The 24,046-nt window shown below is 42.5% G+C and overlaps 1 protein-coding gene across 4 annotated transcripts in view; it reads right to left on the minus strand.

Moving 5' to 3' along the window:
- The window catches only part of LOC139580261 (integrin alpha-3-like), a 45,113-nt gene that overhangs the window by 11,352 nt on the left and 9,715 nt on the right, over window positions 1-24,046 (minus strand). For all 4 annotated transcript variants that reach the window (XM_071408814.1, XM_071408824.1, XM_071408831.1 and 1 more), the window contains exons 2-6: window positions 7,154-7,281; window positions 6,770-6,861; window positions 3,571-3,814; window positions 646-741; window positions 94-325 (exon numbers count right to left, since the gene is read on the minus strand). In XM_071408814.1, coding sequence (XP_071264915.1) covers window positions 94-325; window positions 646-741; window positions 3,571-3,814; window positions 6,770-6,861; window positions 7,154-7,281 — 792 coding nt within the window. The remainder of the gene's footprint in view (window positions 1-93; window positions 326-645; window positions 742-3,570; window positions 3,815-6,769; window positions 6,862-7,153; window positions 7,282-24,046) is intronic.

Below are 24,046 nucleotides of genomic sequence, written 5' to 3' on the forward strand. Positions count from 1 at the left end.
AAAATAAGCTAGACCAATGATTTAAAACAAGTTACTTATGTCCCATGGGGATTAAGAGGAGTAAGTAAGACTAAGTTATAATTCATACTGTACCCATCATTGTTGAGGTCTGCCACGGCTAGGGAGTTCCCAAAGTATGAGCCCATCTGCTCGCCTCTCAGGGTGAGGTAGGGTTTCAGCTGGTCCCCGTCCCCTGACGTCGACTTCTTCTTCACAGTCAGAATGACCGAGCCTTTGGCGTCATCCTTGTTATCCTTAGGAGCCCCTGTCACCACTGTGTCCTGGCTCTGGCTGAGGAGGCCTCGGCCCTCTGCCACCGAGTAGCCTGGAAAAAAACAACAAACAACATGCTATTACTAACTTTAAAAAATACTATGTCTAACTTACGTGATCTGATCTTAATCTTAAGAAATTGTTCATAAAGTAGAGAATCTTGCACATGCGCAGAAGGTACGGCTGTTTAGCTATCGGGAAAATCTGGCCATGCAGCCACTCTGTTCTAACTACTACATACTGACGTACTAACAACATAGGTTAACTGACAACAGAAAACGCACACATCATGTTCACTGTTTACTTTAAAAACCCGTTCAATTCAAATCTGTATATAGAAGTGTCCTGGGTAAAGCAAGAAAAAAAGCGTACCTATGTAAATGTGCCGTCGATTACCAAAGTTGGGGAAGCTGCTTCTCTTGGTGTCATAGATGACATTTGGATTCATCCAGGAGACATGAACATTGCCTGAAATAGAAGCAGAACAACATTTTAGAACAAAATATGAAACAACCACAAAAACTGACACGATTAGCATGACAAGGACCATATGTGTGGACTATACCGCACACACAGACCAGGCTAACATACAGTCATGACCATAATTATTGGCACCCTTGATAAAGTATAAAAAACAATACAGGAAGATCCACTTGCGGATCCTGGCAGAGGATCCTCTGCCTCCTGGCAGAGGCAACCAGGTTTTTGGATTACAATTTTGTGGTACTGGGTAAAGTTCATGATGCTGTTGACCTTAACAAGGGCCCCAGGACCAGTAGAAGCAAAATAGCTTCATAACATCAAAGATCCATCAGCATATTTTACAGTAGGTATGGGGTTCTGTTCTGCAATTCGACGAACCCCCCCCCCCCCCCCCCCCCCCGTGTGCGTGGCCAAAGAGCTCTATTTTCATGTCACCTGACCATAGTACCGGTTCCAATCCAAGTGCCAATGCCATTTAGCAAACTCCAGGGGGCCATACTTGAACATGAGAAAAAGTTTAAGCATCAGCCAATTAAAATCATCGACCTAGTTGCACCTGATCACAGGCTACATGTTAGCTATTCCCATCGCATAACCTTGTACATTTAGCCCTATGTTAACCCTCACCAGGTGGCCAGGATTATTTCCTCTAACAAATTTCGCATCAGCCTATCAAAGATCTTAAACTGTTTCTCCACACACCAATGGCATTTCTTAAACTATGTCAACCTGGCCACCAGAGGGATATATTTAAAGCTGTAAATTCAAAGTTTACTTTTGTTCCCCTTCACTTTGTCTGTCTCAAGTGTAGAGTACCAATAATGCATGATCATCGCATTCATGACTAGGCGACTTACTAATGTTACCAATTCATAAGCCTCAATTTGTTGGGGCATGGACTCGACAAGGTGTCGAAAGCATTCCACAGGGATGCTAGCCCAAGTTGACTCCAATGCTTCCTACAGTTAGTTGTGTTTAGTTGGTTGGATGTCCTTTGAGTGGTGGACCATTCGTGACACACACGGGAAACTGTTAAGCGTGAAAAACCCAGCAGCCTTGTAGTTGTTGACGCAAACCGGTGTAACTGGCACATACTACCATACCCCATTCAAAGGCATCTAAATCTTTAGTCTTGCCCATTCACCCTCTGAATGGCACACATACAGTACACAGTCCATGTCTCAATTGTCTCAAGACAAAAAATCCTTCTTTAACCTGTCTCCTCCCCTCCATCGACACTGATTGAAGTGGATTTAACAAGTGACATCAATAAGGGATCACAGCTTTCACCTGGATTCACCTGGTCAGTCTATGTCATGGAAAAAGCAGGTGCCCTTAATGTTTAGTACACTCAGTGTGTACAGTAACTAAATACCACATTTTTGCTTATCCGTTTCACACACATCCAGGTGCTTTTACGGAGAAAATATAAAGGACTATACAACATTTAAGTGTATCATACATTGTGAAAAAAAAGTTGAAGAGCATTATGTCCTTGACAAATAGCTGTAATAGCTGAATTCGAACCGGATCTAATCACGGCCACCTGGTGAGATTAGCATAGGGCTAAATGTACCAGGTTTTGTTTATAAAGCCGTCCTGCATAAACTTCAGCCGTACCTGACTTCATTGTTAACATACAGAATAATGAGATACTAGACGCGGTCTCAGGGATGGCTAACTCTGGAGATCCCTTCGATCGCCACTGAGTTAGGTAAATCTGCTTTTTCTTTGCTCCTTACTTGAGGGAGGATCTCAAAAACTCTCTGATATTGGATGAATTGGTGGCTCTAGGGCAATTCAAAAGGCTGACTGAGGTTTGTTTTCTATTATTGTGTTCTGCTTTTTGTGTTTTGATGTGAATATTGATGTGTATAGTGATGTGTAAAGTGTACTGATGTGTATGCAGGGCTCATCTGTGAAAGAGACATTGGTCTCAGCGTGACTCCCTGTCAAAATAAAGATGAAATAAAAAATAAAAAAAATGTGATGAGAACAGCTAAATCAATTTTGGTTGCAGATGCAAGTTGCAAGTGGCATCATCTCAAGCAACTTTGCTGATACACAAAAGTTATCCAAACGTTTGGTAAATTGTAACAGCATCGATATAGACAAAATGCTGGCTGTACAATTTAGCTATATTTGCAAACCATGTCTTACCAAGCTAGCTAGCTAACCAAGCTAGCAACGAGCTAAGCTAGCAAGCTATATAGTGCAGTTCATGTTGGACTATTTCAGTTGAAACTGGACAGAGAAACATGTGGGGGGGGGTGACACACCGAGCAACCCAGATGCAACTTTGTTGCAAGCAACATACATTGCGTCTAGATTGTTTCGTGTGATATCGGTTTAACATGTAGCCTTTGATCACATGCAACTGCGACAACAAATGTAATTGGCTGATGCTTAAACTAAAACTAAAAACGTAATGATCTGGAAGGATTCTGTATGGAGGAATGGCCTGAGATCCCTCCCAATGTGTTCTTCAATCTCATAAAGAATTTTACAAAAAGGCTCAGTGCTGTTATCCTCGCAAGGGGAAGGTGCCGGAGTATTGAAAACACGGGTGCCAATAATGTTGTACCTCTATCTTTGTGAGAGAAAAAAAAAGATTACTTGTTAAACAAAATATTTTTCTCAGAAAAATTATATTAATATAAAAGATGTTTATTGTATTATTTATTTTATACAGTTTTTTTCCCCTCGTCTTTATCAAGGGTGACAATAATTTTGGCCATGACTGTACTTAACTTTACTGACCATATTGTCCCTGTGGGATGTATGTTTTGCAGTCTCAAACAAATCTATGCCTACCTTGCCACTCAAAGCTGCCAGGTGCGCCCACGATGACCTCTGTGTCAGTGATGGCAGCAGAGATGCCCATGTTGCACATGACTTCGCCTGTGATGTCTTTAGTGTGGCTGCACACCTGATCAGGGTTCTGCCAGTGCATGTCTGTTTCATTATAGTTCAGGTCGTTACCACGGATATAACACTTCCCAATCATCTGACGCAGCTTCAATACGCCATGTAACTTCACAAAGCGATGGCCACAGGTCTGAGAGAGAGAGAAAGAGAGAGAGAAAGAGAGAGAGAAGGAGAGAGAGAATCAGATTTGATCCTCTTTGTCTTGGTCATTCAATACTTGGCCATTTAATCAAGTAGTATGATACAGTAAGTTGCCAGAGATAATCATTCATATCAATATTGAATGCAATTTTTGCTGTAATTTACACGAATCTGTTCAGTAAACTCAGAAAGGAGAGTTGCTGGTCTGGAGGGTCACCAGAGGATTGACTGATGGCCTCTTGAATCAATTTTTTATTTATTTTATTTCACCTTTATTTAACCAGGTAGGCTAGTTGAGAACAAGTTCTCATTTGCAACTGCGACCTGGCCGAGATAAAGCATAGCAATTCGACACATACAACAACACAGAGTTACACATGGAATAAACAAAACATACAGTCAATAATACAGTAGAAAAATAAGTCTATATACAATGTGAGCAAATGAGGTGAGATAAGGAAGGTAGAGGCAAAAAAAAGGCCATGGTGGCGAGGTAAATACAATATAGCAAGTAAAACACTGGAATGGTAGATTTGCAATGGAAGAATGTGCAAAGTAGAAATATAAATAATGGGGTGGAAAGGAGCAAAATAAATAAATACAGTAGGGGAAGCGGTAGTTGTTAAGGCTAAATTATAGATAGGCTATGCACAGGTGCAGTACTCTGTGAGCTGCTCTGGCAGCTGGTGCTTAAAGCTAGTGAGGGAGATAAGTGTTTCCAGCTTCAGAGATTTTTGCAGTTCGTTCCAGTCATTGGCAGCAGAGAACTGGAAGGAAAGACGACCAAAGGAGGAATTGGCTTTGGTTGGGGTTGGCCAGTGAGATATACCTGCTGGAGCGCGTGCTACGAGTGGGTGCTGCTATGGTGACCAGTGAGCTGAGATAAGGCGGGGCTTTACCTAGCAGAGACTTGTAGATAACCTGTAGCCAGTGGGTTTGACGACGAGTATGAAGCGAGCGCCAACCAACGAGAGCGTACAGGTCGCAATGGTGGGTAGTGTATGGGGCTTTGGTGACAAAACGGATGGCACTGTGATAGACTGCATCCAGTTTGTTGAGTAGAGTGTTGGAGGCTATTTTATAGATGACATCACCGAAGTCGAGGATCGGTAGGATGGTCAGTTTTACGAGGGTATGTTTGGCAGCATGAGTGAAGGATGCTTTGTTGCGATATAGGAAGCCGATTCTAGATTTAATTTTGGATTGGAGATGCTTAATGTGAGTCTGGAAGGAGAGTTTAGAATCTAACCAGACACCTAGATATGTTTAGTTGTCCACGTATTCTAAGTCAGAGCCGTCCAGAGTAGTGATGCTGGACGGGCGAGCAGGTGCGGGCAGTGATCGGTTGAATAGCATGCATTTAGTTTTACTTGCATTTAAGAGCAGTTGGAGGCCACGGAAGGAGAGTTGTATGGCATTGAAGCTCGTCTGGAGGTTAGTTAACACAGTGTCCAAAGAGGGGCCATACAGAATGGTATACAGTATACAGAATGGTGTCGTCTGCGTAGAGGTGTATCAGAGAATCACCAGCAGCAAGAGCAACATCATTGATGTATACAGAGAAGAGAGTCGGCCCAAGGATTGAACCCTGTGGCACCCCCATAGAGACTGCCAGAGGTCCGGACAACAGGCCCTCCCATTTGACACACTGAATTCTACCAGAGAAGTAGTTGGTAAACCAGGCGAGGCAATCATTTGAGAAACCAAGGCTGTCGAGTCTGCCAATAAGAATGTGGTGATTGACAGAGTCGAAAGCCTTGGCCAGGTCGATGAATACGGCTGCACAGTAATCTCTTATCGATGGCGGTTATGATGTCATTTAGGACCTTGAGCGTGGCTGAGGTGCACCCATGACCAGCTCTGAAACCAGATTGCATAGCGGAGAAGGTATGGTGGAAATCGAAATGGTCTGTAATCTGTTTGTTAACTTGGCTTTCGAAGACCTTAGAAAGACAGGGTAGGATAGATATAGGTCTGTAGCAGTTTGGATCTAGAGTGTCACCCCCTTTGAAGATGGGGATGACCGCGGCAGCATTCCAATCTTTGGGAATTTCAGACGACACGAAAGAGAGGTTGAACAGGCTAGTAATAGGGGTTGCAACAATTTCGGCAGATAATTTTAGAAAGAGAGGGTCCAGATTGTCTAGCCCGGCTGATTTGTAGGGGTCCAGATTTTGCAGCTCTTTCAGAACATCAGCTATCTGGATTTGGGTGAAGAAGAAATGGTGGGGGCTTTGGCGGGTTGCTGTGGAGGGTGCCGGGCAGTTGACCGGGGTAGGGGTAGCCAGGTGGAAAGCATGGCCAGCCGTAGAGAAATGCTTATTGAAATTCTCAATTATAGTGGATTTATCGGTGGTGACAGTGTTTCCTAGCCTCAGAGCAGTGGGCAGCTGGGAGGAGGTGCTCTTATTCTCCATGGACTTTACAGTGTCCCAGAACTTTTTTGAGTTAGTACTACAGGATGCAAATTTCTGTTTGAAAAAGCTAGCCTTAGCTTTCCTAACTGCCTGTGTATATTTGTTCCTAACTTCCCTGAAAAGTTGCATATCACGGGGGCTATTCGATGCTAATGCAGAACGCCACAGGATGTTTTTGTGCTGGTCAAGGGCAGACAGGTCTGGAGTGAACTAAGGACTATATCTATTCCTAGTTCTACATTTTTTTTAATGGAGCATGCTTATTTAAGATGGTGAGGAAGGCACTTTTAAAGAATAGCCAGGCATCATCTACTGACGGGATGAGGTCAATGTCATTCCAGGATACCCCGGCCAGGTCGATTAGAAAGGCCTGCTCGCAGAAGTGTTTTAGGGAGCGTTTGACAGTGATGAGGGGTGGTCGTTTGGTCGCAGACCCATTACGGATGGAGGCATCTAACAGAAGACGGTTAGGCCTATCATTAGCATCTCTATATGTTTCCTGTTCCTGCAGACAATAAGTTACTCACCAGAATTCTGCCCCCTGGCTGTCTTTGGCTGGCCACGGTTACCCCCAGCCACATATCCTCCACTCTGTCCTCACCCTCAATGAGGTCAGGGTCTGAAAGGTCACAGTATATCACACCACTCATCATCACTGTGCTTTGGGTTTCATAACAACACAACAAAAAGGCATTTGTTTTAGGAATCAGAACAAATTACTTATGTTCCTCTTCAAATCCCTTATTGCAGTTGATTTGATATTAACATTTCCTCTGTGGTGTTCTAGATGGATAGTACCTTTGTGGAACAATCAGTATCTATTCTTAGTCCAAATTTACTATAATATTTCCTTACATTTTTAAAGCACAATTAGCAACTCTGAGCAACAACAGCAAAAACACAATGCCTACCTGAGCCAATCAGGTTCATCCTGGTGCAATCTGATTGGGCAACGTTTACAGGGCAGGTATACACATCTCCTGTTTCACTGGCCTTCACGCCAGACTCTGCCTTCTCTTTGGGTGCGCCAACAAGTAGTCTGTGGATCCAAACAAGACAAAACAAATCTGCGTTTACATTTCAACCCCAAGATTAGCCATCTATAGTAGATTAGCCATCTATAGTACAGTATGTTAAACTCTCTGACAACAGGGCACCACACGCATGTCTGCAGGAGATCAGATGATACCCTGTGGTGTAGTGGCAGGTATACGCAAGCATACGCCGTATACACACTTTTTTTCAGTGGGCATTGCGTATACTCCCTTCTTAATCCCCACAAGTAGTTTACTCGAGGTATACGCGGTATCAATGAACAAGGCTGATTTAACACATCAGAATGTGTCGGTTCAAATGTTGATGAACTATATTTCTCCATTTTAAGCGCACTGCGTTAGAGATCGAAAGATGCAACACCTATTATGGGTTGCTAACATGACTAGGATAATGCCTTTGGCTGCTAAACAATGAAGGAAAGCTGATTTGAAAAATAGGCCTATAGAACAGGAGAGCGCATACGAGGTTTCTAAAACGTTTCCCTCAACATTTCTACGGTCTTATTTTGGCTTGGCTACTTTGAAGCAAGGTAAGACATGCCTCATAATATGAAGTAAAACATCCAGGTTTCAAACAATTAAGGAACAGGAAACATATAGAGATGCTAATGACAGACCTAACCGTCTTCTGTTAGATGGAAAGGCTTTCCCAAAAACCTTCTCAATGAAATGCTAAAGCAGCCTATGCCTACCTGGCAGAATGATATGATTATTTGCATCAATCCAGTGGCCATTTGTTTTGCAAGCTCCATCTCATGTCCGCTACAGAAACACTACTATCGAAATAACAGTGCTAAGTGCCTGCACACTTGAATTAAAGGGAAACTACAACTCAAGTGGTCTCCTGATGTGGTTTAAGCATTGATGTTGACTTAGAACTTCCAATTATTATATATATTTTTTTAAATCAATTTATAAAATGTGACTTTGAGAGCTAAAACCTGAAAGAAATGGGGAAAAATCAGAAACCCATGAATTTCTGACTCATTTGACATCCTCGTTCATCTATTTTAATAGTAGGCCTACTATTAGACTACTTGCACAGTACATCTTGGCTTGTCCTGACTGTGAAAGACCAATATGGGATTCATCATTTTAGGTAATTCAGAGTATATGTCACTGTTTCTCAGAGGGCGACTTTACTTCGCCGGGCAGGTCGTTTGGGAAAATGTTAGCAAAATTAGAGTATATCCACTACACCATTGATGATACCATGTTAACAATGCGTATCCACTGATCCATTGATAACTGCCACCTAATTGGCAATCTGATCAGAGGTATTTCACCATACAGACATGTGGCATTGTGTAGCGGAGAGAGTAGTAATTCAAAATGTCTTGTTTCCTTTAGACAGTCAAATATATGTATTTGGATTAAAATGTGTAATAACCAAACAATTTGAGCTGTCCTCCCTTGCTTCAATAAAAGATAGATGTAACACAGATGACTGCCCCTGTGGAATAGAGCGGCAGGCAGCCAAGCCAGGATGTGTAGATTCTTCCCTATCTCACTCTCTTTCTCGTTGATATGCTGTACACACTGCAATGAGGTGGGTACTGATGAGGAGGAGCCGGGGACAGGTCAGACACAGAGAAGTCAGACTGGAGAGAGGTAGAACGAGTAAACAGAGGAGAGACTGGGGAGGAGGGGCGAGGAGGGAGAGAGACGGCAGCCAGACAATGACAGACGGAAGACAGGGAGGACCAGTGAGGAGTTCTGAACTGAAGGGCACCTTTCTCCTCCCATCCGTCCCTCCGAGCTGTCTCATCCAGTTTGGGGGGTCTAATTTAATTTTGTCGCCCCCCTCCCCTCACCCAGGACCCGGGTTGGGTTGTGTCATGTGACTCTAAATCAGGTTTGCCTGACCAGGAACGAGGAAATGAGCATGTCAAGTAAAGGGTAAGTGAGCTGTGGCATACAAGGACAGCATCCAAACAACTCAAGTCAATCAGTCTCTTCTCCTTTAATTCATCATTCCTTTCTCTCTTTCTCTCTCCCTCTCTCTCTCCAATACGTCTTATTCATAATTCTCATTCATAAGTCGCTTGGGATGTGGATGGGACATTGGAGAAAGAAACATCAAGCAATTCCACGCAATATTAATTCATAACAAGAATGCATTATAGCAAAGACACTACTGTGGCACAAAATGATTCTATAAGGAATCCAGAAATGGGAAAAGTGTCAAGTGAGAGCTCCTCTGGGTTAAGAAGATCTGTACATTTGTAGCAACAAAGACAGATATTTCAGCTTTGACTGTAGTATCTAGACCCTGGCAGACATAAATGTTCAGAGCTCATCAGTCAAGTTGAATAAATGCCAGTCGTCACCAAGGCGATGACAGAGATAATAGGGAGGACATTTACTGACTTCCACCAATCAGGCTGTCTAGTTACACAGATAATATTATCACAAATGCCACTGGCCCACTGGAGAGAAGGAGTAGAGATACACATACCAGAGAGTAGAGGAGGATCACTACTGATCAGTGTGTGTGTGTGTGTGTGTGTGTGTGTGTGTGTGTGTGTGTGTGTGTGTGTGTGTGTGTGTGTGTGTGTGTGTGTGTGTGTGCTTGCATGCATGCGTGCGTGTGCGCTTTGTGTGCGTACATGTGCGCTTACGCGCCTACTTATGTAACAAACACAAGGTAATTGTTCCACTCATCTGACATCTGACCTGGGAGTGCTCTCCCGCTACTTTAGCAAAAGGAGCTCCAGGCCTGGCAGCTGGGGGTATGTCATACAGGTAGCAGGGGGTACTAGGAAGGAATGCAACACTACCAGCAGACAGGCTAATGATGTCCATGCCGGCGTGCTCTGCATGCTCTCCATTCTCACTGTACTGTAAGACATAACAGAAGAAAGAGTCCTTCAAATTCTTTGAGCGTTTGCTTGAGCCTGCATTGAGTGCCTGATGGGCCAGGTTGGTGGTTTTTTGGAATAATCTATTGGTTTATTGAGCCAGGCAAGCACAATCGAGCACAGATAAAGTATTTGAAAGGATTTCAAATACTATTTGAACCCAGGCCTGAAAAGAAGACATGATATTACAGCTAATCAAGCCCTGATGTGTCTTCTCTACGGAAAACCCCCATGAAATTCTCATGTCATCTCATGTGAATTTAATGTGATAACGTGGCAACGTGTAAAAGCAACATGTAAAAACATTTGAGCACATGTGAAAACATGATCTCATTTGAAACAAATGTGACAACACGGGGATGCAACATTTCAATGTGATACCATGAAACTACGCGTGACAACATTTTAACGTTTTTCACATCAAAATGCAATTCCACATGCGAGAGTTAGATTTTCACGTGAACATTTGTCACGTGAAAGTGCAAATTCAATTTTCACTTGTGAAAGTTTTTCATGTGTGAATGCTAATTCCACATGTGAGTCTACAATTCACATGTGCGGTGAAAACATGCTATTCTCCTCACATGTGAAAAGGTGGTGTTAACATTTAACATGGGAACTCTACACTGAGTGTATAAAACATTAGGAACAGCAGGTGAATCCAGCTGAAAGCAATGATCCCTTATTGATGTCACTTGTTAAATCCACGTGTATCAGTGTAGATAAAGGGGAGGAGACAGGTTCAATAAGGATTTTTAAGCCAAGGGGACAATTGAGACATGGATTGTGTATGTGTGCCCTTCAGAGGGTGAATTGGCAAGACAAAAGATTTAAGTGCCTTTGAACAGGGTATGGTAGTAGGTGCCAGGATTGAGTGTGTCAAGAACTGCAACGCTGCTCGGTTTTTCACGCTCAACAGTTTCCCGTGTGTATCAAGAATGGTCCACCAACCAAAGGACATCCAGCCAACTTGACACAACTGTAGGAAGCATTGGAGTCAACATGGGCCAGCATCCCTGTGGAACGCTTTCGACACCTTGTAGAGTCCATGCCCCGACGAATTGAGGCTGTTCTGAGGGCAAAACGGGGTGCAACTCAATATTAGGAATGTGTTGTACTCTCAATGTACATTGAATACATGTGAACATGTAGTTTCACATGTGAACAGCTGAACTCACGTGTCTCTTTTGTTTTCACATGAACATTTCAGCTCAACATGTGAAAACAGTTATTTCGCAAGTGAAATTTCCGTTTTTTTTGTAAGGGAACTAATGAAATGCTATCGGGGTTTTAAGGTAGGTGATACGCTGTTGAGTTGAATGTGTTATAAAAAAAAAGGTGTACAAATCTTTAATCAATGACAATATGATTGCATTTGACATGATCACTTAGTACTGACTTTTCAATATGACCTCACCTGGGATTTGAACTCACAACCTCTGGATTACAGTGATCTTTCTGCTGCTCGTACACATTCATTACTTATAACATATCTCTGCACTTGGAGAAAGAGTGTCATCTGCACTGCTATTTTATTCACCAGTTAATCTTACTGTTCTCTCATCATTGATTTCATTCACTTATCTTAGCAATTCAAGGGTTTTCTGTATAGTTGACTAGGGGCGTATTACTTCAAAGGGTATGTCAGTCGTCTCAAATAAAACTGTCAAGGACCTCGGCGTTACTCTGGACCCTGATCTCTCATTTGACGAACATATCAAGACTGTTTCAAGGACAGCTTTTTTCCATCTACGTAACATTGCAAAAATCATAAACTTTCTGTCCAAAAATGATGCAGAAAATGTATCCATGCTTTTGTTACTTCTAGGTTAGACTACTGCAATGCTCTACTTTCCGGCTACCCGGATAAAGCACTAAATAAACTTCAGTTAGTGCTAAATACGGCTGCTAGAATCCTGACTAGAACCAAAAAATGTGATCATATTACTCCAGTGCTAGCCTCCCTACACTGGCTTCCTGTTAAGGCAAGGGCTGATTTCAAGGTTTTACTGCTAACCTACAAAGCATTACATGGGCTTGATCCTACCTATCTTTCCGATTTGGTCCTGCCGTACATACCTACACGTACGCTACGGTCACAAGATGCAGGCCTCCTAATTGTCCCTAGAGTTTCTAAGCAAACAGCTGGAGGCAGGGCTTTCTCCTATAGAAGTACATTTTTATGGAATGGTCTGCCTACCCATGTGACTCGGTCTCAACCTTTAAGTCTTTACTGAAGACTCATCTCTTCAGTAGGTCATTATTATTTATTTACTTGCTATATTGTATTTACTTCGCCACCATGGCCTTTTTATATTTTTATTTATTTATATATATATTTTGTTTGCCTTCACCTCCCTTATCTCACCTCACTTGCTCACATTGTATATAGACTTATTTTTCACTGTATTATTGACTGTATGTTTGTTTTACTCCATGTGTAACTATGTGTTGTTGTATGTGTCAAACTGCTTTGCTTTATCTTGGCCAGGTCGCAATTGTAAATGAGAACGTGTTCTCAATTTGCCTACCTGGTTAAATAAAGGTGAAATAAAAAAATAAAAAAATAAAAAATATGATTGAGTGTAGTCTGGCCCAGGAGTGTGAAGGTGAACGGAAAGGCTCTGGAGCAACGAACCGCCCTTGCTGTCTCTGCCTGGCCGGTTCCCCTCTCTCCACTGGGATTCTCTGCCTCTAACCCTATTACAGGGGCTGAGTCACTGGCTTACTGGTGCTCTTCCATGCCGTCCCTATGAGGGGTGCATCACTTGAGTGGGTTGAGTCAATGACGTGATCTTCCTGTCTGGGTTGGCGCCCCCCCTTGGGTTGTGCTGTGGCGGAGATCTTTGTGGGCTATACTCGGCCTCCCTCTAGTGGTGTGGGGGCTGTGCTTTGGCAAAGTGGGTGGGGTTATATCCTGCCTGTTTGGCCCTGTCTGGGGGTGTCATCGGATGGGACCACAGTGTCTCCTGACCCCTCCTGTCTAAGCCTCCAGTATTTATGCTGCAGTAGTTTATGTGTCGGGGGGCTAGGGTCAGTCTGTTATATCTGGAGTACTTATCCTGTCTTATCCGGTGTTCTGTGTGAATTTAAGTATGCTCTCTCTAATTCTCTCTTTCTCTCTTTCTTTCTTTCTTTCTTTCTTTCTCTCTCTCAGAGGACCTAAGCCCTAGGACCATGCCTCAGGACTACCTGGCATGATGACTTCTTGCTGTCCCCAGTCCACCTGGACGTGCTGCTGCTCCAGTTTCAACTGTTCTGCCTGCGGCTATGGAACCCTGACCTGTTCACCGGACGTGCTACCTGTCCCAGACCTGCTGTTTGCAACTCTCTAGAGACAGCAGGAGTGGTAGAGATACTCTTAATGATCGGCTATGAAAAGCCAACTGACATTTACTCCTGAGGTGCTGACTTGTTGCACCCTCGACAACTACTGTGATTATAATTATTTGACCATGTTGGTCATTTATGAACAATTGAACATCTTGGCCATGTTCTGTTATTATCTCCACCCAGCACAGCCAGAAGAGGACTGGCCACCCCTCATAGCCTGGTTCCTCTCTAGGTTTCTTCCTAGGTTTTGGTCTTTCTAGGGAGTTTTTCCTAGCCACCGTGCTTCTACACTGCATTGCTTGCTGTTTGGGGTTTTAGGCTGGGTTTCTGTACAGCACTTTGAGATATCAGCTGATGTAAGAAGGGCTATATAAATACATTTGATTTGATTACTCCTGACATTTTCCTTGGGTTTATTATACAAAGTCCAAAGTGTATGAATACATGAGCAATCAGTCACTGACACATAAATAGTGGCATAGCAGGATGATCAGAATGCTGTGAAGCAAGAGGTTGAGAGTTCAAATCCCAGATGAGGACATGTTGAATAATAATGACTATATAAATAAACATACATAATGTAGTCATATGTAAGTGGGAAACACTGTGGCAACTTCGTGACATCCCTGGGACATCCTAGCACCTTTTTGTTTGCAGGGCATCATGTGACAGTTTAAATCCACATGTGAAAGGTTATGTGAAATATCATCACATGTGAAGTGTTCCAAAACGAAATGGTTTCACATGCGAAATCATGTGTTTTTTCCCCCGTAAGGTTTATGCCCAATTGCCCACTGAACATACCTCGTACGCAATTGCATAGGCAGCCTGCCTTCTTCCCTGCTATATGATATTACATGCTTGGACAGGCTGCTTTGCTTGCTTGGATTGTTAGGATATCATCCGTGTTTGGGTTGTTTTTCTTCACTTCAAAGTATTTTCTAATGTTTTGCACCTTTGTTCCTAGCAACTGCCCTGTGATACACAGTATAGGGGGGGAATCTGAATTCTCTGGTTCGATTCTGATAGTTTAATTTACAATTGTTTAAGTGGAGCTCTTATCAACATTCTACTATTTGAGTACACCGGATTTAAACCTACTCAAGTCAGTGGCTGTTATCATGGGAACGATTGAGCCTTTTGCGGGTTGGGTTGGGTATAAACAACAACATGAGCCTCGTTTGAAAAGACTGAAAGCCAAAGGTGCTCAATTCCTTTAATTCGCATAGCCTAACCTTTCTAACGGTGTCATTGTCATGAGCAGTGAACAAAAGACACATCGCCAAACCCCTTAAGTAAACACACTCATTCATGTAATAGAAACAGCGAGAGTGCATTTACTTGTGCTACTGCAGGCAACGTTGTGGGCGACTGAAATGAGAGAAGCATAAAGGTCTCCGATTGAGTTGCATTGGGCTCGGCTGCATGGGAACTCATGCTAAGACACGTCACAATCACTTATTAATTTTATCTCTGAATCTCAAGCCAAATCCTTCAGCGATGAGGTGGAAAATCAGGGATAAAGGGGAAGATATGGCACAGTTCACAGTCAGGCTATGTGTAAACACACGTACTATAGACCTACTGTGCACACACACACACACCTCCTAGTCCTAACCATCCCATACCGTACAAAGGTCACCAATGACAACGCTCAGGGGGGAGAGTTGGCAAAGTAGAGTAAATAAATGACTAAGATATCTACATGAACACTAGATATCGTGAAAAGGCATGCCCAGTAATATGAAGTTAGCTTTTTTTCCCGGGGTGGTGTTTCTTAAGGCCTAAGCTCTGCTGGGTTTGAATGCACTTCCCTTTGTAGCGCAAGACTCACATCAATGAACTCTCAATGTTGTGTGACTGGAAGCAAAGTCTATCTGTAAATGTCACAGGGTGATAAAGCACTTCTGCCATCTTCCCAATAAGTGATTTTACACTGGAATCTCAATTTTGAATAATCCTCTCACAAAACCCCTAAATCCAAAGGACTGAGACAGGGGTTCGACCTCTTAGTAGCTTGGCAGGCCATCACGGTGAGTAGTCGACTGAAAATTCCACCACACCTTTCCGAGGATGCTACTAAAAATGAGTAACCCACTTCTTGGCAATCAAGAGAACTAGTGGTTTAATAAGTAATAGAGAGAACAGAGGAAGCATAGCAAAAGGACTTATGTAGCTGGCTGGTAGACTGAATCATTTCCTCTCCCATACTGGCCCAGTGCCCTGGCACACACAGTAAAACAGAAAAACAGACCACTACACCTGAGACAGGATGTGGCTGATGACCTCATGGTACATACTGGAACTTGTTTTACTCTGTGGTGAATACCAGGACTATAGCCAGGTGGATGAAGTATTTAGAATGGACTTGATGATTTAACGCTTGGTCAGTTTGCTGTGAAAAGTGAATGTCCAAGATTGATGTTCATGGATGGTAATGTACTGTATCATCAACATGGCTGTTGTGTTACCTCTCTCACAAAGTAGTACGGTAACTAATAGTTATCAACAAAATGTTAGCACTAGCATTCACTAACTTACGTGACCTGGTCTTTTCAAACATGGTTTTGGTAAAAAGGCATGGGTTATACAGTTGAATTTGGAAGTTTACATACACCTTAGCCAAATACATTTAAACTCAGTTTTTCACAATTCCTAACATTTAATCCTAGTAAAAATTCCCTGTCTTAGGTCAGTTAGGTTCACCACTTTATTCTAAGAATGTGAAATGTCAGAATAATAGTAGAGAGAATGATTTATTTCAGCTTTCATTTCTTTCATCACATTCCCAGTGGGTCATAAATGTACATACACTCAATTAGTATTTGGTAGCATTGCCTTTAAATTGTTTAACTTGGGTCAAACGTTTCAGGTAGCCTTCCACAAGTACAATAAGTTGGGTGAATTTTGGCCCATTCCTCCTGACAGAGCTGGTGTAACTGAGTCAGGTTTGTAGGCCTCCTTGCTCACACATTTTTTCAAATTTTCTATAGGATTGAGGTCAGGGATTTGTGATGGCCACTCCAATACCTTTACTTTGTTGTCCTTAAACCATTTTGCCACAGCTTTGGAAGTATGCTTGGGGTCATTGTCCATTTGGAAGACCCATTTGCGACCAACCTTTAACTTCCTGACTGATGTCTTGAGATGTTGCTTCAATATATCCACATAATTTTCCTGCCTCATGATGCCATCTATTTTGTGAACTGCACCAGTCCCTCCTGCAGCAAAGCACTCCCACAACATGATGCTGCCACCCAAGGGGTTCACGGTTGGGATGGTGTTCTTCGGCTTGCAAGCGTCCTAATTTTTCCTCCAAACATAACGATGGTCATTATGGCCAAACAGTGCTATTTTTGTTTCATCAGACCAGAGGACATTTCTCCAAAAAGTATGATCTTTGTCCCCATGTGCAGTTGCAAACCGTAGTCTGGCTTTTTTATGGTGGTTTTGGAGCAGTGGCTTCTTCCTTGCTGAGCGGCCTTTCAGGTTATGTCGATATAGGACTCGTTTTACTGTGGATATAGATACTTTTGTACCTGTTTCCTCCAGCATCTTCACAAGGTCCTTTGCTGTTGTTCTTTTCGCACCAAAGTACGTTCATCTCTAGGAGACAGAACGTGTCTCCTTCCTGAGCGGTATGACGGCTGCGTGGTCCCATGGTGTTTATACTTGCGTACTATTGTTTGTACAGATGAACGTGGTATCTTCAGGCGTTTGGAAATTGCTCCCAATGATGAACCAGACTTGTGGAGGTCTTGGCTGACTTCTTTTGATTTTCCCATGATGTCAAGCAAAGAGGCACTGAGTTTGAAGGTAGGCCTTGAAATACATCCACAGGTACACCTTCAATTGACCCCAATGATGTCAATTAGCCTATCAGAAGCTTCTAAAGCCATGCCATCATTTTCTGGAATTTTCTAAGCTGTTTAAAGGCACAGTCAACTTAGTGTATGTAAACTTCTGACCCACTGGAATTGTGATACAGTGAATTATAAGTGAAAATATCTGTCTGTAAACAATTGTTGGAAAAAATTACTTGTGTCATGCACAAAGTAGATGTCCTAACCGACTTGCCAAAACTATAGTTTGTTATTAACAAGAAATTTGTGGAGTGGTTGAAAAACAAGTTTTAATGACTCCAACCTAGGTGTATGTAAACTTCTGACTTCAACTGTATATATTTACTGTGAGGGAGAAAACTGAGGGCTGGCTTTGAAAGTGTAGCTAAACAACTGGAAACATGAGGGTGGCCTGAATACACAATGCAATATAAGATCACCATGGCGATAAGCTCCGGAACCTGCTGCACGGTCGTCAGCGACAGCTAGGCCTGACAGAGAGAAGGAAGTGAAACTGCCTGTAGAGAGAGACAACACGGACGGCTGATCACCACATTGTCCCCTGCACGAATGCATCCACGAGACTAAACATAGCACCTCTCTGTCAACGTGTAGGGCCACATCGAAAGACATTCAGCACAATCAACAGGATTGGCTTCTTTAGGCATTCCAGTGTATTCAGTGTTTCCTGCACAGAGCAACACGGTTGAAGACATGAGATCAAGATCAATCTGTTTCACAGAAGAAGAAAAAACTTCTAAAACAGCAAGTGGTTTACATGGCTTCCCACATGAATAAAGAATTATATCTTTACCATCACAGAGATTCTAAAATAATGTAAATGTACTTATTAGAAAGTAATCAAAAATGTCCAGGCAAAATGCACTTAGAATTTGAATTAGGATATACCAAAAGGAACACAGAGTGCTGCAATCGTAAACGTTGAAGTAGATTACGCCCCAACTGAAAGCACAATGACATGTCATGTCCTGTTCTGTCTCCGCAAACAGAACAGCTCTAATCAGAGATATCACACAGCCATCACATCACAGAGGGAAATGGCAGTGAAAATGACATCAGTCCGAACTTCAGAGAGATTATTCTGTAGCTTTCACAGACCTCACGTACACAGGCAGCACACAGCAGTGTTTCCAGCAACACAGTGTTTCACACAGCTTTCAGGACAATACAATGTTTTCTGCCTGTTGCCATCAAGCTACTCAAGCCTCATCCAGATGATGTTGGATAAACAGAGTATGCTTCGAAGATTGACATGTTGATATATTGAGGCAATACAGAGAGAGAATCTGTGCCGAAAATGTGTAAAATGTACTTGATTGATACAAAGAAACAGTACTTTTTTTTCAAACACAAAAAAATATATTTTCTAAGTGTCCGTTTATTAAAACAATTTAAACAATAATCATTCACATTTATGCATTCCTCCTTTGTCTGTTTATTCTGCAACTTTGCATGCATGGTTCCAAAAAACAAACATGAACAAAAAGAGACAGCCATGTGATTAGGTTACAGTATTGAGCAGCCACTGTAAGCAGAGGCCAAACAAGCCAAGGCCTCTTTCTAACTCATGTGTTAACTAATAGACAGACTCAATCAAGTCGGACAGCAGACGCGGCTGGAGTCCAGAATGAAACCCAAGCCAGACATGTATATCTCATTCATTATGTGGAATTACCTGGTGTCGGAATCGACTCTCTTGAAAACAAATACTACTCCCAGTCAGAACCATTAACCTGACTATATGCCTCTGTCTGTTTGTCATGATGCACACACTCACAAAGAGAAATCCATGAAAATGTAGATGCCAAGGTTGTTTTAGCCCTAAGGTCATTTGAAATACTATCTACCAATAAAGACCAGTAATGAGCTGACCCCTTACCGTGTTGTTTTAAGCGACTTTTAAAATAAGCATGTTTAGTCTGTCAGATCTATAGGTAATGTCTGATGAACCTGTAAACATGATGAATCACTAGTTGGCTGTTTTACCTCAAGGCACGGAAGGAGACAGAATTGGGGGGTGGGGGGTTCGGGGGGACTAAATAATAAAACATACTTGTTGTGTTATCATTGTATTATCCTGTAACTCATAGTATTAAAACAATTATGAAATCAGTCACTCCTACCGTCATGGTTGATCAAAATGTCATAGCTGGGTATCTTGAGTGCACAAAATCAACAAGCCACATGGTGACTAAATCACATGGTGTGAAGTAGCTCAGGTCTCTCACATAGCTGTCAAATCAACAGCAGATACAGCAGTGTTCATGGAAGTAACCCCGCTAATTCTGCCCCTTGTGTTGACAGTCTGGAATTTATCGCATCAAAGTGTCAGGTAACCCGACCCTGGACCTGGCTATTGTCCGGAGAAACAGATAACACTGGAGTGGACTGTCAAGACTAGACTTCACCGAAAGACAGGACACGATCAATTGTCCGATGCTCAGAAATAAATCATGATTTAAATCCGAACGTGCTGTAGGCTACGTTTGAACGGATGAATCAATGAAACAATCATCAAACCATACGCAAACACAATGAATAGGCCTAATAATGAGTAGACAATATCAGCTAGCACAGAAGTACAGACCAGGTGTGATGTAGGAGCACAATGAGACCACTACAAAAACCACATCCCGGTATCTGATTAGCAGTCCACCAGAGTAACATGAGCTAAAAAATTGTTTTTAATTATTTCAACCAACATATGGAGAAGTCATCGTCATGGTGCTGTGGGACAGGACAGGATACCCTATTACAGTCCAGACCTGGGTTCAAATACTATTTGAAATCTATCGATTGCTTAAGAGTGCTTACTTAAGACTTCCTGGAGAGCCATGTGGACAGGGTTTGCAATTTAGGGACTTTCTATTGTTTCCATGGCAAAGGGCAAGCTCAATCAAGTGCAGCTGAAGTATTTGAAATGATTTCAAATAGTACCCGGGTCTGTTACAGTGTACAGCCAAGACCGGAAAGAATGGGTTACTATGAAGGAAATGGGTGATTTGTCTGCAGGTCAAGAGGGCTGACAGTGTGGGTATAAAGCTTTCATTGACTGAAAAAAGTTTCCGGGGGTCACATTACTCCTCCACCGGAACCTTTTGTGTCCGTGAGACCGACAGTGGTGGAAGTGGAAGGGAGTTTGTAAACGTTTTGACTGCTGTGGAAGTCTGGAATAAAACGTGGCATGCCAAATACAACCTTTGAACTCCCCACCTGGAGTTCGTAATAAGGGGCGGTGTGTCTCTCACGTTCAGTTATGTCATGTTGGAAAGAAAGCTCGGGAGGACTCTCCAGATCCAATTTCCCCTTAAATTTAAGAACCGACAAACTGGAGGACTCGGGAGCCTCTCTGTAAAGGGAGAATGTCAAGAATCTTTTTATTTAATCATTATTTTAAAAGACCCCTGAGGTTAGAAATCCCTTTTTGTAAAGGCAACCTGGGATATTTACCCCACAGTAGACATATTGCCTACTAGTCAAACAACATCCGCCAACTGTATGACTTATTATCTTCCGTTCGTTCTGTTGCGGTTGATACAGTGAAAGCGACCACAGAGGCCACGAAAAAGGAGCCTTTGAAACAGGGAGAATGTGAAGAATCTTTACTCCCACAGCAGACAGTCAAACAATGTCAGACATTTCAATGAGTTATGTCCCTTTGTCTGTTCTGGATGATACAGCAAAACCGACCACGAAAGGTCTGCTTCCTATAACACTCAGAGCCGGAGCCCTGTCCATTCTCTTGAGTTACTATTATACATCCCAAATGGTACCCTATTCCCTATATAGTGCACTACTTTTGACCAGGGTGCAGTTTGGGGCGGAAGCCTAACTTCACAGGTGCTTCCTGTTGGAGTGATGTTTCGAATCTCTCCAGTTCCCCCACAGAGCATGAAATGGGCACTTCACTTTTTATCCCCATATTGGAAGGTAGACACTGGTGTGGTGCTGGAAATAATTAATGTGAATTTAAAAACAGGTAAACTGTGCCTTTAACATCCATCTGCCTCTCATTATCTCTCTCTCATTAGCACCTGACACAGCGATGTTACAAACAGCCCACCTCAACCCGACTCAACCTGACCAAAGCAGGTTCAAGTGTAGTACCACACCACTTAAGATCATTAGCCCGTTAATTGATGTCAACACTGTCAGCCGTTTTAAATGTTCGTTGCTGTAATTACTATGTTGTACTTTAGAGAAATGATCTGGTACCTTTAAAACACAAGACAAATATGGGTAGGATTCAACAGCATGCAAGTATGGATTTGGTTTTGTCTGAAATGTATAGATAAGCATGAGCAAAAGAGTTGTCAAATCGCTCCACTTTAAAACCAACCAATTAAGTGAAACGAAGATAGGACTGCTGACGCTAGCATTAGTAATATCACCCATTAAAAAGGAAGTCATTGAGGGACAAGTATTTCAATCACCCAATCGTAATCAGGCTACAGGGAGCCCTTTCATTCTGTGAGTAAATCACTCCCATCCCCTGGGGTCAAGGACCCAAGGGATTTCCTCCTCTGCACTTCCTGACATGACAGCACTGGTGACATGCAAGCATAATGGTATGTCCCTGACTTAAACCACCACAACTTTAACCTGGACATCATTGGACATCACGGACATCATAACCGCCATCGATAAGAAACATTACTGTGCAGCCGTATTCATCGACCTGGCCAAGGCTTTCGACTCTGTCAATCACCACATTCTTTTTGGCAGACTCGATATCCTTGGTTTCTCAAATGATTGCCTCGCCTGGTTTACCAACTACTTATCTGATAGAGTTCAGTGTGTCAAATCGGAGGGCCTGTTGTCCGGACCTCTGGCAGTCTCTATGGGGGTGCCACAGGGTTCAATCCTCAGGCCGACTCTCTTCTCTGTATACATCAATGATGTTGCTCTTGCTGCTGGTGATTCTCTGATACACCTCTACGCAGACGACACCATTCTGTATACTTCTGGCCCTTCTTTGGACACTGTGTTAACTAACCTCCAGACGAGCTTCAATGCCATACAACTCTCCTTCCGTAGCCTCCAACTGCTCTTAAATGCAAGTAAAACTAAATGCATGCTCTTCAACCGATCACTGCCCTCACCTGCTCGCCCGTCCAGCATCACTACTCTGGACGGCACTGACTTAGAATACGTGGACAACTACATATACCTAGGTGTCTGGTTAGACTCTAAACTCTCCTTCCAGACTCACATTAAGCATCTCCAATCCAAAATTAAATCTAGAATCGGCTTCCTATATCGCAACAAAGCATCCTTCACTCATGCTGCCAAACATACCCTCGTAAAACTGACCATCCTACCGATCCTCGACTTCGGTGATGTCATCTATAAAATAGCCTCCAACACTCTACTCAACAAACTGGATGCAGTCTATCACAGTGCCATCCATTTTGTCACCAAAGCCCCATACACTACCCACCATTGCGACCTGTACGCTCTCGTTGGTTGGCCCTCGCTTCATACTCGTTGCTAAACCCACTGGCTACAGGTTATCTACAAGTCTCTGCTAGGTAAAGCCCCGCCTTATCTCAGCTCACTGGTCACCATAGCAGCACCCACTCGTAGCACGCGCTCCAGCAGGTATATCTCACTGGTCACCCCCAAAGCCAATTCCTCCTTTGGTCGTCTTTCCTTCCAGTTCTCTGCTGCCAATGACTGGAACGAACTGCAAAAATCTCTGAAGCTGGAAACACTTATCTCCCTCACTAGCTTTAAGCACCAGATGTCAGAGCAGCTCACAGATTACTGCACCTGTACATAGCCCATCTATAATTTAGCCAAAACAACTACCTCTTCCCCTACTGTATTTATTTAGTTTGCTCCTTTGCACCCCATTATTTCTATTTCTACTTTGCACATTCTTCCACTGCAAATCTACCATTCCAGTGTTTTACTTGCTATATTGTATTTACCTCGCCACCATGGCCTTTTTTTTGCCTTTACCTCCCTTATCTCACCTCACTTGCTCACATTGTATATAGACTTATTTTTCTACTGTATTATTGACTGTATGTTTTGTTTATTTCATGTGTAACTCTGTGTTGTTGTATGTGTAGAATTGCTGTGCTTTATCTTGGACAGGTCGCAGTTGCAAATGAGAACTTGTTCTCAACTAGCCTACCTGGTTAAATAAAAGTGAAATAAAATAAAATAATACATTTTAGATGGGTAATTAAGGCAAAAGTTTAAAAAAAATGGTATTGGACTATGCGTTCATTTTTTTATGTCTTTGAATCTTGTGATAATTTTTTATAATTCTGTATGTATAAAACATATCCTAAAAAATATTAGAGATTTGTGTGTTACACTTACTTGAGAAATCTGTGATTTGAGTCCAACTGGTCCTAACACAAATGTATACAGGCAAGAACATTTTACATTCAGTAGTCCAATGGCGATAGACTTGTGGGAGAGCAGTGACATTGTTAAACCAAACATACAGCAGTCTACCAGCCTACGCACAGGATGTATAAGCTACTTCCTAGTCCTAAATTTCCTTCCTAGTGCTAAATGACTTAAATGTAAATGTAAATTTAAACCTGACAGTATTCCGTCAGCCAAGATCCCTCTGCCAATTTTACAGCAGATTATTAGAGGGATGGACCACACCACATGTACTTTCATCTGTGTCAGATGGTGCATTTAATTGATATGGCGTGGGGGTTTACGTA

The sequence above is a fragment of the Salvelinus alpinus genome, chromosome 1, assembly GCF_045679555.1.
Source record: "Salvelinus alpinus chromosome 1, SLU_Salpinus.1, whole genome shotgun sequence".
In the NCBI taxonomy this organism is placed as follows: Eukaryota; Metazoa; Chordata; class Actinopteri; order Salmoniformes; family Salmonidae; genus Salvelinus; species Salvelinus alpinus.